Raw genomic sequence first — 15484 nt, 5'->3', positions numbered from 1 at the left:
TCTGTCAATAACATTAAAAGTGTTTTTTTCCAAGCTCACCCTGTAATTTAATAATTAATTAGCATGCAAGAGAAAACATACACAGAGATTTCACTGCTAATGTCAACTCTAAGGACTTTCTGCCTCCTGTCTCTGGAAGCTTGCTGCTGTCCTTTCAGATCTCTTGCTCTACTATGCCAACACAATAAACTGATCTGCCTTAAAAAAATAATCCACATTTTCCCTCAGAATATTCTTAAAAATTAATCAGTTCTTGGCCTCATATTACTATGTAAAGTGATACTGCCTGTGGTGTTGAATGTCCAGCCAAAGCATAGATGTCTGATTTCTTTATGTTGTGAGATTTCTATTCTATTTATATGGGAATACATGTGGAAGTAGCACATTAAAATAGTTCCTGTTTTGAGATTACACGTAACAGCAATCCAGCACTTTGGTTGGCAGTGGATCTGGGATGTCTGATCCAAACTGTTTTTGAGGGACACCATGACAATATTTCTAACATTTCTTTTACAAGCAATATGAGTACCTATTGTAGAGTTAATAAATCTCAAGAAGAAATGATCTTTGCTCTCCAAAGCCTTTTAAGTCCTCTGGACAGAATTTCTGTGGTAAGGCACAGCAGATGTTCATATTTCAGCACTCACTACTTATCTCAAACTATGATATGGTTCTTTAATGGAGACAAAAGCACATGAAGAACAAGGTGGCCATTGTCTTGTTCACCTCAGGGGTGACCATCTAAGGCTGAACTGAGCCCAGGAAAGCGTCCAAGGTATTTACATTAGTAAAATCCCAGGGGCAAATTTTGCAGGTGTTGTTCTAGGACATGGAAACAAAAACAAAAGTGGGAATCTTCACAAGCTTAAGTAGTTATTGCAGCTTTGATCCAAACCAAGATGATGTATCCTTTTTATTTAGTTCAGTTAGCATAAAGGGTCTGTTCTATACCCAGATATTGTCTGTAATTATAGAAATTAGTTGTCTAAAGAAAGTGAATCATTTCCAAAGTAGCCTAGGCAGAAGAAGGTGCATTTTGAGAAAGACCAATGAGTCAAGGGTACTTTATAAGGTTACACTTCTGAAAGGAATACAATAATTGTTTTCCTAATATTTCTCTCATTCTGGAAGTACTTGGAAAACTAGAGGAAGTGTGGAGATACTTTGTTTAAATTGAAAATACAAACCCATCTTTCTACTTAGAAATAAGTTATCTTGGAGGTGTTGTCAACTTATGATCAGTATGTTCTTCCATAGGCTTCAGTGGAACCTTGCATGTGCTGTAAAAGACTAACAACTGATGTAAATAACATTTGCTGTGTATACAGCTGCATTCTGCCCATGTTGTATGTTGCCTCCAGTGGCAGGCAATGGACAAGAAGTATTATTCCTCCTTGAACAGCCATGAAAAGAAGTTTAAACTTTACTATTTATGGAAGAGGAAGGAAAGATAACTTTCACTCTGTGAAAATCCACCACTTCCGAGGAGTAACCCTGTAGAGCTCAAATCAAGTCTGGTGAACTGGCCTCTCATTTCTGTGAAGATGCAGTTTGTTTACTGGAGGCACCTGCTTTCAGTTCAGGATATTTGTTCTTTTTTTTTTAAAGAATGACAATGTAAGTCCTGTTGTGCACTGCATTTTGCTGTTGTTTAAGGATATTTTAGAGTGAAAGATAAAACAGGCATAATTTCTTACCTAGCAGTAGGAACTAAATAACATTTCATCCAAAGTATAATGCAATAATTCTTCATAATTCATCATTGCTGTCAAAGTTTCAGGCATAGATCTGGTCTATGAGACTAGCCACATTTTTCCATTTTGGGAGGCTTTTGGGGGTTTTTTGACCTTTTTTTTTTTTTTTTTTTTAATCTTGCTGCAAAAAGATGGAACTCCACTGTTATATCCTTTTTGGGAATTCTGTTCCTTTTCTCTTGAAGTTCAGTTGATGACAAATCACTTGATCGGGCATAGCTTTCCAATGGCAGTACCACAGTAAATATTTTCAAGAGATAAAGCAAATCAAAATCCTGAGCTTTGTTGGTGGCTGAGTTTATACTTAGATTACACTTAGAGTTTTACAAGTAATTCCCATATAAATAAAGAAAAAACTTAAACTGGATTGACCAGCACCAGGAACAGGCTCAAAATTAAGATCACTATTTTAACAGCCTCTGTTAACTGTTTTCAACACCACCACAAAACAGCTTTCACAGTAGAGCATTGTATTACTCACAGATTTGCAATAAACCCCAAGAGCACTGGCTCTTGTTTGTATGTGGTACAGAAATGACACCTGCACCACATCAATAACCATGATATACAATCAGTGCACTTTTTCACGTGTGGATTTATGAGTAATGCCATACTCCATTTCCCATGAGGTCTCACCCTCTTATTTCCTCATGTGACCTGGGTTATGTTCAGCCTGATCAGTCATTTCAAATTTCCTCTTTTGTTTTTCAGGAAGGTTGCAAGCATTGCACTGTTTCTGAGTGTCCGACTCCATGTTTGGAACTGGTTCAACACTCCCTGCACCCTCCACCCCTGCCACCAAGTTTTATGGTGAGAATGGAGTGGCTTGAGTTTGACAGGTGTTCTTGGCTTTTATTGGCAGCTAATTACCTTCAAAGTCGATGCTGGCAATTAATGCTCATCTGCTTCTTATTAATAAGGCCATATTAACAAATGAGTCCATGATTTCTGTTTGGCCTTTGAACTCTTACACCTTTACTTCTTCTGCTGCTTGCTGCCAGTATAACTTCAGAGGCTACAGTTAATGGATTCTGGATTGAGACTGTGTTCAATAGACAGATATCTATAGATAGTAAGACTAAGTTCTCCCTAGCATAGTTTTATGATTAAAATAACCATAAAAATATAGCGTGCTTTCTTATTATTATTCAGAACCATTTAAAAAATTGGTCCAAACTGAATGTTGCCTGAACTGAATCTAAAAGGTAAGGATTGGTTCCTGTTACCCAGGCTGTTTTGTTTCTGTGAAGATACGAAGAGGTTTGGGAAATCTGCAGTAGGACACAGGTAGGAATTGCTGTACCCAGCTGTCCCTGGAGAATTGCTAGTGCTGCGGTGTCTCAGGAAGGGACAGAAGAATCAGTTCAGCTTTCCCCTGGACTATACAAAGAAAACAAAAGAAGGCTTCCCAGTGTTATTTCTGGTACCCTCAGCCAGTAGTCTGGAGCAGCTGAGGTCCCTCAAAGTCCTGGCCCAAAGCAAGTGCATTCATCCCTGTGGCACTGTGTATGTGTTGGGTCACTGGTTGGGTACAGGGCTGGGGTGAGGATAAAGCTCTGTTGCTGGGCATGGACAGTGCAGGTACAACATGGTAAGTAAGTTGCAAGGGGATGGTGCACACGTAGGGGAGGTGAAATCTTGGATTTACACTGTTAACATTTTGCTGCTTGTAGGAACAACAGGCTTTCTAACTACAGAATTCACACTTGGTTAAATACAAACACATTTTCATGTGTCTGTCCCTCACACAGAGGCTTCCTCTCCCCCCACCCAAATTGAAGTCAAAAAGAAGTTGCCAGAGTTTTTTATAAATGTAGCTAAATGAATGGTTCCTTAATCTCTTGGGGAATGATCAAGCTTTACCAGCTGAAGATAGAAGAAGAACAACAAAAAAATGCCAAGGTAGACACACATTCTGAAAACTTGAACCCAAACTGTTAATGTTCAACTAAAATGATAAACAACCAAAACCAGTGTCAGTTTATATATAGTGGCTGTATGTAATGCCGTTATACAAAGGTCAGTATCAATCAGGCTAGAGCTATCAATGTAGAGCTAACAACACTGTAGTAGCCAAGGTATTTTATTGTTGTGTTTGTTGAAAACTATGGACTTTTTCCATAGTCACCTCTTTTTTAGCTTTCTTTCATTTTTGGAAATGAAAGGCATAGGTGTGGCAAAGTTACTGTTGCAGCTGCAGACATGCCTTGACTGCAGAAGTACAGGTAATTACTTTTTCATTAATACTAGTCATAGGGAGGGAAAGAAAAACGTGCTTTGTAATAATCCCTAAAGCAAATACTTTGATTTGGAAGTCGTAGAACTCCTGAAGAGAAATTAACTTCCAATAGAAGTATAATCTTGTGTACACTGTTCTTATTTTGAAATCTTCAAAAGATTATTTTGCCTGTCCCTCATAGAACTTGCAGTGTTTCTTCCTGCAGTTATAAGAGGATAACCTTCTTGAGACAGGTGATGAATTATTAAAAACTGAAAAATTCTATATACAACTTGTGACAACTTAAATGGCATCATAGAAATGAAAAACTATTTCTCTGTATTTTCAAATTAACAATAATCTGAATGAGGCCTCTATTTCCTTGGCATTGTATCATATATTTAGACACATACATTACTAAGGTGGACAGTTTATTGTTCATCATTACTAGTGCATTAATTGGAAAGGAAATGTGGAATATAATATAGATATGCTGTCTTGACAGGCTGCTACTGTAAAGAGGGTTATTCTCACAACTTCACAAGAAAATCTTTTGCCTATCTTCAGCTTTTTCTTACATCAAATATCTCAGAACTGATTTATCCCTGCTATAATCTCAGATGGATTGATCTGAAAAGGAAGGGGAGAAGGAACCAGGTGACTGAAAGTGTATCATGGAACAGCTAACGAGACATCTCTAGTTTAAGGTCATTAATGTTGTTCCTGCATCCAGTGAAGGGCAGTGCTTCAGGGAGTCTCCAAAGTATTTGGATGGAAATGAAGATATGGACCCAGTTCCTTTGCTAGAGCTATATGGAGTGCAGAAATAAGACTATTACAAGACACATTTGCTGACTGTGATTTATACTGTATCAGTCCCAAGGTATTAATTTGGGCCCTCCTGAAGTTGCTATAACTCTTACCAGTTGTCAGTTATTTAATTTTGATAAATCAGGGTATGTCCCTAACATGTGCATCTGTCATAATTCTTCTTATGCCAGTCTGGGACCTTCTAAGGCAACTCTGAGAGCAGGATTTTTCTGCAAGCCATGGCAGCTCTCCTGTATTTTGCCTTGAATGTTGTATATCTGCAAAGATTTCCTGATTTGTTGTCTTTCACCCGGTTATCTCACATTCAGTGTTGCCCTGTAGATGTGAGGAAACACAGCAAGTACTAATTGGATTACATTGGGTTATCAGGTTAGGTTTTAGCCGCATAATTTTTATGCTTTTCTAAAGCATGTGCTTTTGAAATAGTCTCTGGGAGCTTGAGCAGAATCTGTCACTGGTTGGGAGGTTGGGGGTGGTGTGTGTCAGTCTCTTTCATCCTAGCATCTGCTTTTACATAATTGAACAGCACATCTCTGGTGGGGCTGAATCTCATCTCACCCTTCAGTATTGGTGGAAAAGGATGGGTGGGTGTAGCACTGTGTGGTGGTGTGGCTGCTGAAATCATCAAGCCATGATTTTAGCAGCAGGATTGAATATAAGCAGTTGTGGAGGGATGATCACCCTAGACTTCTAGGACATCACGTTTCGCCTTCCCAAATTCTGTTCTTCCCATTTGTAAAATAAAAATGACATCCACCTGCTCACCTTTACCTTACTTTGTGCTGTGAAGTGGAAGCTGTTAAGATAGTAAGAGTACCAAGTTCTGCAAAGTGTTATTGCTGTATGTATGTATGCTCATGTTTTGTATGTGTAGTTTTGTCATCTTGTAGTTCTTGTATACATACCTACACAGAAGTTGGTTTCAATTAAAAGAAGAACAAGTAAATATGCCCCCTTTCCATTTATTTTTTTTTAGGATCAAATTGACTCATCTTGAGTTTTCATGCTGCAATATTTTCACCTAAAAGCTGCGTTGAATTTTTATACAATGTAAGTATACAAAGGTAAGACCACAAAGCACAAAAAGACACTCCCAGATACATCATGTTGCAGTAAGAAATCCCTTAGGTGCATTCCAGATAGATTCCTTGAAATAAAAACAGAATAGATTGAAAAACAAGGAAATAATGTAAAAGTCTGAATGGCAGGATATATTTGCAGTGCAGATAATGTTAAAATATTTAATCTTTTCAACCTCTAGGGGGGACTATGTTTTCAGCGAACCTGTCTGTAAAGAATTTCCTTAATCTGCAGCAGGCAGTTCAGACTGTTGCTGATGTTAGCTGGAGCAAGTCAAGTGAATCTCGGGTTTTGTATGAGTTATTTCTGGGGGGGAATAGCCTGTGTCTGAAATGACTTTAGTGCTCAAAGGCCAGCCTGAAATCTCTGCTCTCGCTGCAGTTTGTGGGCATTCTGCCTGCTACTGATTCATGATTGCAGGATTTGTTCTTATTAAAAAGTATTTATGTAGCTGAAAAAAAAAAATGTCTGTGGAGGAATGTTGAATTTATAGCTTTGAAATATACAGTAAGAGAACTAATGATGAGGTGGATTAAGTGACATTTTGAATTGGGATTAACAAGTAAATTCTCGTGCGTAAATTCCTGGCTCTGAAAAATAAATCAATCACAGGCTGGAAATCTTTATAAAACTGCTTAGGGTGAAGGGGAAAAATTGAGCTGTTGGTGACACTTTGGGCTCTCAGAGACACTGTGACTCCCACAGGGCTGAATGCAGTTGCTCAGGTGAGTAAGGACCACATACTGTGGGCCAAATCTTTTTCTGAAAGCATCAAAATTGGTTTTTGGTGCTACTACTGCTACACAGTACTGGCTAGATGCCTCTTCTTTCTTTTCCCCCTCATACTGGCCCTGCTTCTCCCACTTTTATTAATTCCCAGCAGTATTTTACCTCACAAGGAGCAGCCAGTGTGAAGGGATGGCAGCCCTGTAATTTATGGGCTTACTATCTCTTCTGTTGTGTTTACACAGCTTACGCTCAAATAGGACAGCTCGGAGAGTATGGAGCTCAAACGTAAAATGAAAAAGATATTCTGGTGGGGGAAGGAGGGAATCAAGAGAGATCCGTCCAGATTTCAGTGTTGTAAACACATCTGTAGGGTCACCATAAAGCAGTGACTACAAAGGTCAGAATTTCAAAATGTGTCTTAAGAAAATGTTTTTGCAAGCTTTGTGGTGAAGATGGCTGGTGTGTTGTATATTGTAACATTCTGCTTAATCTCCACTATGTTATATGGAGTCATTTACAACAAAAAATGCCTGGCATAACTTACAGTACAGGAACATACAAAACCAGCTTCACCAGGGTGGGTGTTTATGTAATCTTCAAGAACACTCTGAAGTTCAATTCAGTAATCAAATAAAACTACATGAGAGGCACATTTCTCAGAGACACTACTCATCTTTGAATTTCTGAGCTTCTTTATTTTACTGAGCCCCGTTAGATAAATGTTCCTGAAAAAAAGATTTTTTGATGATTATTTCTATACATTGTGTTACCTGCTGTTTTCATTCCACTGCTCAGTTGTAATCGCATAAGCGCTTCCAGCTTTCTTTTCTTTTTAATTGAGGCATCCTAAAGGTGAGCAGATGGTCACCCCAGGAGCACAGGTTTCCCATTCAGACTGCAGTGTGAAGGCAGCAACAAAAGTAAGTTTACACATACTGCCCTGACAATGACCTCTGTGCTAAACTAAACAAACCCCTTCTGTAAAGCCAGGAGCAGTTCACTCACCTTTTGAATGCAAACCTGGCACTCTCTGAGTAACCATAAAACATCAAACCGCCCAGCCCTGCTCTGGGTTTGAGGGTGCATGCTGTTACGGGGCACAGAAAACTCCATAGAGAGCCATCCTTTAGGATTTTGCTGTCAAAAAGCATCAGGTATTCCAAAGCCTCTTTGACAAAACATTTTGCAGTTTTTGCATTGACTTTATTCCAGAGCAGGAGAGTCCATTTTAAATGGACACTAACAAAATCTTAAGCAAAGCAACTTTATGGCTAGTAAGCAGAGCTGAAGAGGGGTGCATTTAACATGCTCTGACTAGCCAGTGTTGTCAAGATAATTAAAAAGGTTATTTTTCTTTTCCCCCCGATAAAATAATCTCAGAACAGGACTTGTCTTCATCATTGGTGAAACCTCTGCTGCTTGGGGCATGAAACTGCATCTCTGACACAGTGGGTGGGAGGCCACTGGAGATTGCATCTGGGCCCTCTTGGCATGGGGGTCTCAGAAAGACCCTAGAGGATACAGGCAGGGGGCAGGGATCCGGTGCCAGCTTCCCCATAGAGTTATCCTGCCCCTGAGCACGGGCACCCTTCTGGGTGAGCAGATGGGAGCCGGGCAGCTCTGATGTACCCTGCTGCAGTGCCCTCCAGCGTGCTACTTGCATCCCCCGGTGCCGATGCTGTGACACCCCCAAATCCCCCAGCCCTTCCGAGCACCGACCCGTGAGCCCTCGGGGGAGGCGGGGGGGGGGGGGGGGGGACGGACGGTAGTGGGGAAGGGGCTCAAATGCTTCCCATATTCAGTGAAGAGTAGCTCAACCGGTCTGAAGCAACCCAAAAAAATATTTTAAAAAATAAAAAATGAAAGCGAGACGGGATCCCTTACTCCTCGAGCCTGGTCGCTGCGAGGGCAGCAGCCGATCGGGACGGTACATGAACAGACGGACCTCAGCCGTGACAGATGTGACCGGCGGCCACCCCGCCCCCCCCGTTTTCGGCGCTCCCCATGCCCGCAGCCCCGGCCGGCGGGAGAGGTGCGCGGGCACGGGGGGGCCGCGGGAGGGGGCGGGCGGGGCGGGCGGGAGCGCCCGGGCCGGCTCCTCCCTGCGCACAAACCCGGCCGCGCCGCGCAGGGCGTGTGGACGGCCGCCTCCGCTCCCGCGCTACTTAAGCGGGGAGGGTGCAGCTCGGCAGCCCCGCGGGGGGATCCGGCGGCGGGGGGGGCGGGGGGTAAGAGGCTAGTCATCCTCCTCCTCCATCATAATCTATTTATAAGAAAAGCAGAGCCGCGGTACTCCGTCCGTAACCCGCAGGCGGGGGCAGGTTGTGAATTCGCCAAACACCTGAGAAATAAAGCACGACCGAACAATTTCGAGGCGGGCGGGGAAAGGGTGGTGGTGGCGGTGGTTGGTGGGGAAGGGAGAAGAGAGAGAAAAGTTTGCCGGAGCTCGGGCGTCTCGGGGTGGGGGGTGGGCGCGATGCCGCCCTGGCTGCTCGGCAGCCTCTGCTGCGTGCTGGCGGCGCGGGCGGCGCTGGGCGGCGGCTCCGCGGGCGCGGAGGCGGCGGCGGAGGAGGAGGAGAAGCTGATCCGGGTGCTGGTGCTGCTGCCGCAGGACGACGCCTACCTCTTCTCGCTGGGGCGGGTGCGGCCGGCCATCGAGTACGCGGTGCGGAGCCTGCGGGAGAGCGGCGCCGGCCTGCCGCCCGGCTACGCCTTCCAGCTCACCTACGAGGACTCGGCGTGCGGGAACCGCGCTCTCTTCAGCCTGGTGGACATGGTGGCCCTGCACCGCCGCCGCCCCGACCTGCTGCTGGGGCCCGTCTGCGAGTACGCGGCGGCGCCGGTGGCGCGGCTGGCAGCGCACTGGGACGTCCCCATGCTGTCGGCGGGGGCGCTGGCCGCCGGCTTCGGCGCCAAGGGCGGCGAGTACTCGCACCTCACCCGCGTCGCCCCCGCCTACGCCAAGATGGGCGAGATGCTGCTGGCCCTCTTCCGCCACCACCAGTGGAGCCGGGCCACGCTGCTCTACAGCGACAGCAACTCCGAGCGCAGCTGCTACTTCGCGATGGAGGGCGTCCATGTGGTCTTCCAGGAGGAGGCCTTCCACATGGCCGTGCACAGCTTCGACGAGAGCAGCCGACACCTCGACCTCGACGACGTCGTCCGTGCCCTCCAGACCGGCGAGAGGGGTGAGTGGCGGCGGGGAGCCCGGCGGGGCTCCTCGGTGGCGGCTGGGCTCAGGGACGGGGCGGTGGGAACACCGGGAGGGGAAGGTCCCGTCCCCGCCCGTGGGGGAACTCGCTGCGGGGCTGTGGCGGCGTCCCCGGGCCAGGCATCCCTCGCCGGGTGGGGACCGGCCGCCCCGAGCGAGAGCCGTGCGCGCAGGAGCTCGTTAGAGTTTTGCCTCCCGCGGCGGGGAGGGAGGCTCGCCCTCGGGGACCGTGCTGGGGGGGTTTTGTGGCATAGTAAGAATGATTCCTGCGTTCTGCCGGCGGTCTGGGTTACTCAAAATCGCCCGCATCTGCGGAGCAGCAGATCTGTTGCTTATTCTCTGAGACTTTTGCAGTGACTCTCTGCAAGTTCAAAGTCTAAGCAAAGATGTTTTCTTCTCACCCTGCTGTGGCTTGCCACGGGGATCCTTTTCCCCACTCCTGCCGTTGGAAGCCCCATCGAGTACCTCATAAATAACATGCATTTAGGGAAGCGGTCATTTTGGGGGATGTGTGGATGCGAAACCCGTGGGTGTGTGCACTAATATTGCCACCAACTGTTAGCAAAACACAGTGGAGATAAATGGCTTGTAAAACATCTTGGAAAGTCACCCCTGGGCTGGATGAACTGGCTCTGCAACATGAAGTAGTAAAACGGTTGGAGTGCTTTGGGACATGCAGATCTGTAGTTAGATGTGTTTTAAAGTGAGATCTTGCTGAGAAATGTGTGGATGCATGGGCTTATCAAAAGGCATTTTCTGTTAGAGGCTTCTACCACCATAGGGTTCCCCAGTAAGTTATTGCGAAAAAAGAATAGGTGTGTTTCAGGAGTGGACTGCAGGATCAAGTTCAAGAAAGCCCTTACCTGTTTTTCAAAGAGGGTTAGATGTGCAAAATGTTTCATACAGTTTTTACATCCTTGGTTGTAGAATGCTAAATAGCATCAGATTTGGACCGATAAAGATCATGGCGTGCGTGACTGGCACAACTGGTGTTACCGTGCTGTAGGCAGCAGGCAGAGCAGCCTTGCACTGCTCTCGTCATTACACTGCTGTGAAATCCTTAATGTGTGCAGGAGTGTGTTGTGAGATAACTGAGGTCTAATAGCATATGGCTCTTTAATTATCTATTCACTGAAGCAGGTGCTTAAAATAGAGCTTTCCTAGTAAGTACCGTTCAGGGAAATAACACTGAATGGAGAGAAAGAAATGTGTAAGTGCTAGAGGAAACCGCTGTGTGGGGAAGGATGCTTTTATTTTTTACTCGGAGTAACTTTTGTGTGTGTGTGTCTTTGGCTTTACTGATGCTAAGAGCATAACAGCATGCTTATGGCAGGAAGAGTGTTTGCCCTTAGCCATAGGGGGCTGTGGCTATGCTGTGGGAATGTGACTGATGGCTGCAGACAGCCCTGATCTTCAGCCTGTGCTGACACTCTGGGAAGAGAGGCTTGCTTTCAGACTGAGCTTAAGTGCTTTGCTGAGCCAAGAATGTTGGTCTTTCATAATCTGTAACTTGCAAATGACTGAACAAAAGCAGCCATCCATCTGACTCCTTTCCCCCGCCCCGCCTTGTGCCCTATGGGGTCTCTCCCTCCTTCTCACCTCTTCGTTTGTCCTCTGGCTCATGCTGCTACTGCGAAATGCAGCATGTGGGGCCCTTCAGCTTCCAGTTGTGTCATTCTAACTGTAATGACTGACTGCAGGACTTGCCTGGCATGCTCCTTTGGGCCTGTGCAGTGGTCCTGCTGCTCACATCATCTTTCAGGTTGTCACAGTATTTAAAAGCCATATATCATGTGAAGGATGCACCATGTGCCTTGACTGACTGGTTGGGTTCTTCATTTCTCCTGGGGACTCCTTGAAGGTCCCCCCAGTGGGGCAGCAGAACTTGTGGGCAACAGGGCACTGTCCAGAGCACTTTCTAGAAATGTTTTTGGTTGGTTGGTTTTCTCACCAGTTTTTAAGGGCTCCTGTGTCACACCTACCGTGACACAGTCCTGGGCTCTGACCTTCTCTGTTTCCAGAGCCTGCTGGTGGTGGTGGTCCCACCTGAGTGGTTGGGCTTCCTTGAGCCACCTGGGTGGGAGTGGGCTTTCAAGCAGAGGCAGGATACCCGCTTGACACTCTCCCAGGGCTGAGAAAGAAGCTGCCCCACCAGTCGGCTGATGGGGACCTGGGGCAGGGACTGGCCCTATGGGTTAGGTTGCTGCTGTCTGGGAGTTTGCACTGAGCTTTCGGGGGCTCGGGGGGCAGGGGCACGCTCAACCATGCACCCCTGTTTGCCAGCAGCTGCCTGTTCAGTCCCCGGAGCCGCTTCAAAAGTCTCAGGCCTTGGAGCCACAACAAAATCATGATGAAAAATGTGCTGGTAAAAGTTAGCCACTTGTCTTTAATGAATTTCATTAAGTAGCTCAAGCTCCCTTGTAGGCTTGGTTAGCCACGCTGCAGATTTGATGCTGTACGCTCAGGTTTACCATAATGGTTGCAAAGCCAGGACTGTGCTTAAATGCAGTTTGCATAGGCATGTAGTCCAAGGGATGTGTGTAGTAAAGGGAATGCATACTCCTTTAAGTGGAATTAAACTCTTAAGTATTTGCAGGATGAGTCAATAATCCTAGTCAATAAATTCAGAATATTAATATTAGAATTACTGTGGTCTGCATGTATTATACTGGAGGGAGAACATTTTGTATGTGTTTGCACGTATGCATCTGTATGTACACAACAGTAAGGTACAGATGCAGATTAAATATACATAATTTACATTTTTGGAAGATTGCAAGGGACATCCCCATAGCTTATTTGCTTCAAAATCTTGAAATATGTAATCTTTGCTCTCCTTCTGGGTTAAAAACCACATCCAAATAATTAATATTACTTCCATTATGTTTCTTCAGAGGCTTACAAAATATGATTTAATGTATTTTAAAGTAGGGTTTTTCCCCCCACTCTTTTTTTTTTTTTTTATTTCTTTTGCTCAAGGTCTTTTACTGGTGTTGTGGGATTCTCTTTGATTCCATCTACAGATTATGTTTTTGTGATAGATGTGAATTATAAAGACAAAGCCAAGGGAGAATTGGGAGGGCAGCAAGGAAATGTTTCAAAAGGAAATCTCTCACCTATGCTGAAATTAGGAACAGTGAGACAAATTTGTTCCTGATGTGCATCTGGAAAAGATTTGATCCAAATTTTAATGTAAGAATTTTTTTCTTCTTCTTTTCCTTCATGCTAATATACTTCACAATGGTCGTGAAATATGTCCTGCTCTGTTGCTCTGGAAATTATTACATTACTCTGCTATGATCAGTAGGACAGAGCTATGCATGGTAACTCTCCTGAAGCGTGGGGATGTACCGAACGTGACTCACCCCAGCGGCGCATCTGGAGCTTTATGCCTGTGATGGCATCCAACCAGAAAAGTGATGGGAAAAGATTCATTGTGTGCGAAAAGATTTGGCCTGTTTGGCCTTTTCGTTTCTTATAATAGCAAACACTTCTACCCAGAAAAGATGAATGTGGTTTTGATTCAGTTTTATTGTTGGGGTGAAAATATTTGCGTACATTGTTGTTGCTTTTGAGCCCTGCCATGCGTGACGGCGTTCTTGGAAATGTGCGTGCAGTTGGTTTCAAATCATTGTCCCAACAGGATCTCTTACAACTCTGCTGTAGGATGTAGCCCTGAAGCACGCACTGGTACAATGCTTTGCTGCTCCCTCTGATGTCAGTAGCTTCATACCCATAGTCTTGTGAACCTATATAAAACTTTATAGTCTAATGCGCTCCCTGTGGGAGGTATCTCCCCATTGCTGAAGACCTTGCCTGGGTTTCTGCTTTCCCTTTGCAGAGGGAAGGGTGAGCAAGGGGAGTAGTCCCCCCTGCCCAGCAGATTGGGGAAGAGACCTCTCAACCACAGTTGTCACAGTGGGTGTGATGGTGCCCACACAGAGCACACCTGCAGGCTTCTAGGTCCCACTGTAGTTGCAGAGCCCCTGCTTAGCTCTTGGTCTGTGATGAATGAGGCTCTGTGATGTAATCTTGTAGCTACCTTTAATCTTCACCCTCAGAAAGTGGCACTTGCTTGTCCCGTTTCTGAATATTAAGCGTGTCATCAAAGGTCATCGCCTAGGCTTACGGTATCGTCTCTGGAGAGAAGGTCACATTCTGGAGAGATTCGTACCACCGTCCCTAGACAGCTGCAGAGATGTTGCTCCCCATTAGCTGTAGAGAGTCAACAAATTCCAGACTAGATACCTAAATTTCAGATAGATGAGGTGTAGATGACGTGAATCTACAAGAAACTTTTCAGTGGAATGGAAATGAAAGTGGTAATGTCATTGTACCACCTTAATTCTTCATCTTCAGATTGTCTTATGTCCACTTAAAAGTAACAACAGAGGTTTATGGTTGCAATTGACTCCATGAATATATGCAGTTGAAGGCATTTGAAGACAGAACTTATCGCATGTTGCAGGGGTAAAAAACTTAGATCACACACAGGCTCTAATTATTTTCAGAGGAGACAAGGGAGGAGGAAGCCTCTCTGTGTTGGGTACCTGTCTTCTGTCAGCTGTTTGGAAAATCGGCTTTGTTTGCCATCTGCGTTGTCATGTTTGTTGCAACACTGGGAGGACAGCTGGGGTCACTGTCTCTGGCAGCATTCATGCTTAACAAGCTGTTCCCTGAAGTTCTTGAATTGCTTATCTGTGTTTTTCATTTTCTTCCACCAGTTGTAATCATGTGTGCCAGCGGTGACACAATCAGGAACATCATGTTGGCTGCTCATCGGCAAGGAATGACCAATGGGGACTACGCTTTCTTCAATATTGAACTCTTCAACAGCTCATCATATGGTAATGCTTTTCCTGCCCAAGTATGTTGCAAAGTCTTCTGTAAGCCTGGTAATATTTTTAGATTTGTTAACCTCAAAATATGCAGCACTGAGTCCCAGAATACACCACTGACTCTCCCCGTTGTTGCAGTTAACTTCCACTTGAGCTATGGTATTGCAGGAAATAAAATGGACCTCATACCTGTAGTTGCCACTGTGCAAATCACAAGATGCCAGATACACTATAGGTATTACTTAGTTACTTGTAGGGGAAGCAGCACCAGATGGTGACGTTGGTTGTAGCAGCCAGGTGTGGGTACCCCATGCTGCAGTGTGCATGCTTGGCTGTAGGTCGCTTGCACCATCCCCAGCCCTGTGACTGCCAGATCTCAGGGCAGGCTGCTTCTGGCTGCCTGTGGGAAGGGGACACTAACAATGGACAGGGCCACGGGCAGCTGCAGGGCCTGGGTCTCCAGAAGTCACCTCTGTGCTGTGGGATCCACGCGTGTAGTTTGGTTTGGCTTTTGATCAGAAGCTGCATCTGCAAAAATGGTCATCAGTGTTTTGTCAAAGGGAAAGTACTGGATGGGATGTGGACAGTCCAAATTTACTACAGCAGGGTGGATAAAAGTGGCTGATTCCACCTCTAAGTAAAAAAGATCAGATTTGCCAAATTAACACATGACTTTAATATGTAAATGAAATACAATTATGTTTTGAAATATACCTGTATTCACTTACATTTGGTATTATGGCAGTGCATGGCAGGGACTAAACCTGCTCTCAGCTGTTACAGCTGTCTCAGTTAAATTCAAAGTAATTCTGGAGCAATGTGT

General features: G+C 45.1%; 1 protein-coding gene across 2 annotated transcripts in view; it reads left to right on the top strand.

The window, feature by feature from the left end:
- Positions 1-5786: 5786 nt before the first annotated feature.
- Positions 5787-15484, top strand: part of NPR3 (natriuretic peptide receptor 3) — a 52156-nt gene continuing 42458 nt past the window's right edge. Inside the window, exons 1-2 of one of the 2 annotated variants that reach the window (XM_032992196.2) lie at positions 5787-9800; positions 14548-14670. In XM_032992196.2, the coding sequence (XP_032848087.2) occupies positions 9089-9800; positions 14548-14670 (835 nt within the window). In that variant the 5' untranslated portion in view covers positions 5787-9088. The remainder of the gene's footprint in view (positions 9801-14547; positions 14671-15484) is intronic. The other variant, XM_042804816.1, reaches the window with a different exon arrangement.

This window comes from Tyto alba, unplaced genomic scaffold (assembly GCF_018691265.1).
Source record: "Tyto alba isolate M040663 unplaced genomic scaffold, T.alba_DEE_v4.0 Super-Scaffold_42, whole genome shotgun sequence".
In the NCBI taxonomy this organism is placed as follows: domain Eukaryota; kingdom Metazoa; phylum Chordata; class Aves; order Strigiformes; family Tytonidae; genus Tyto; species Tyto alba.
The sequence above is the reverse complement of the archived record's forward strand: the minus strand, read 5'-3'. Positions and strand labels throughout refer to the sequence as shown.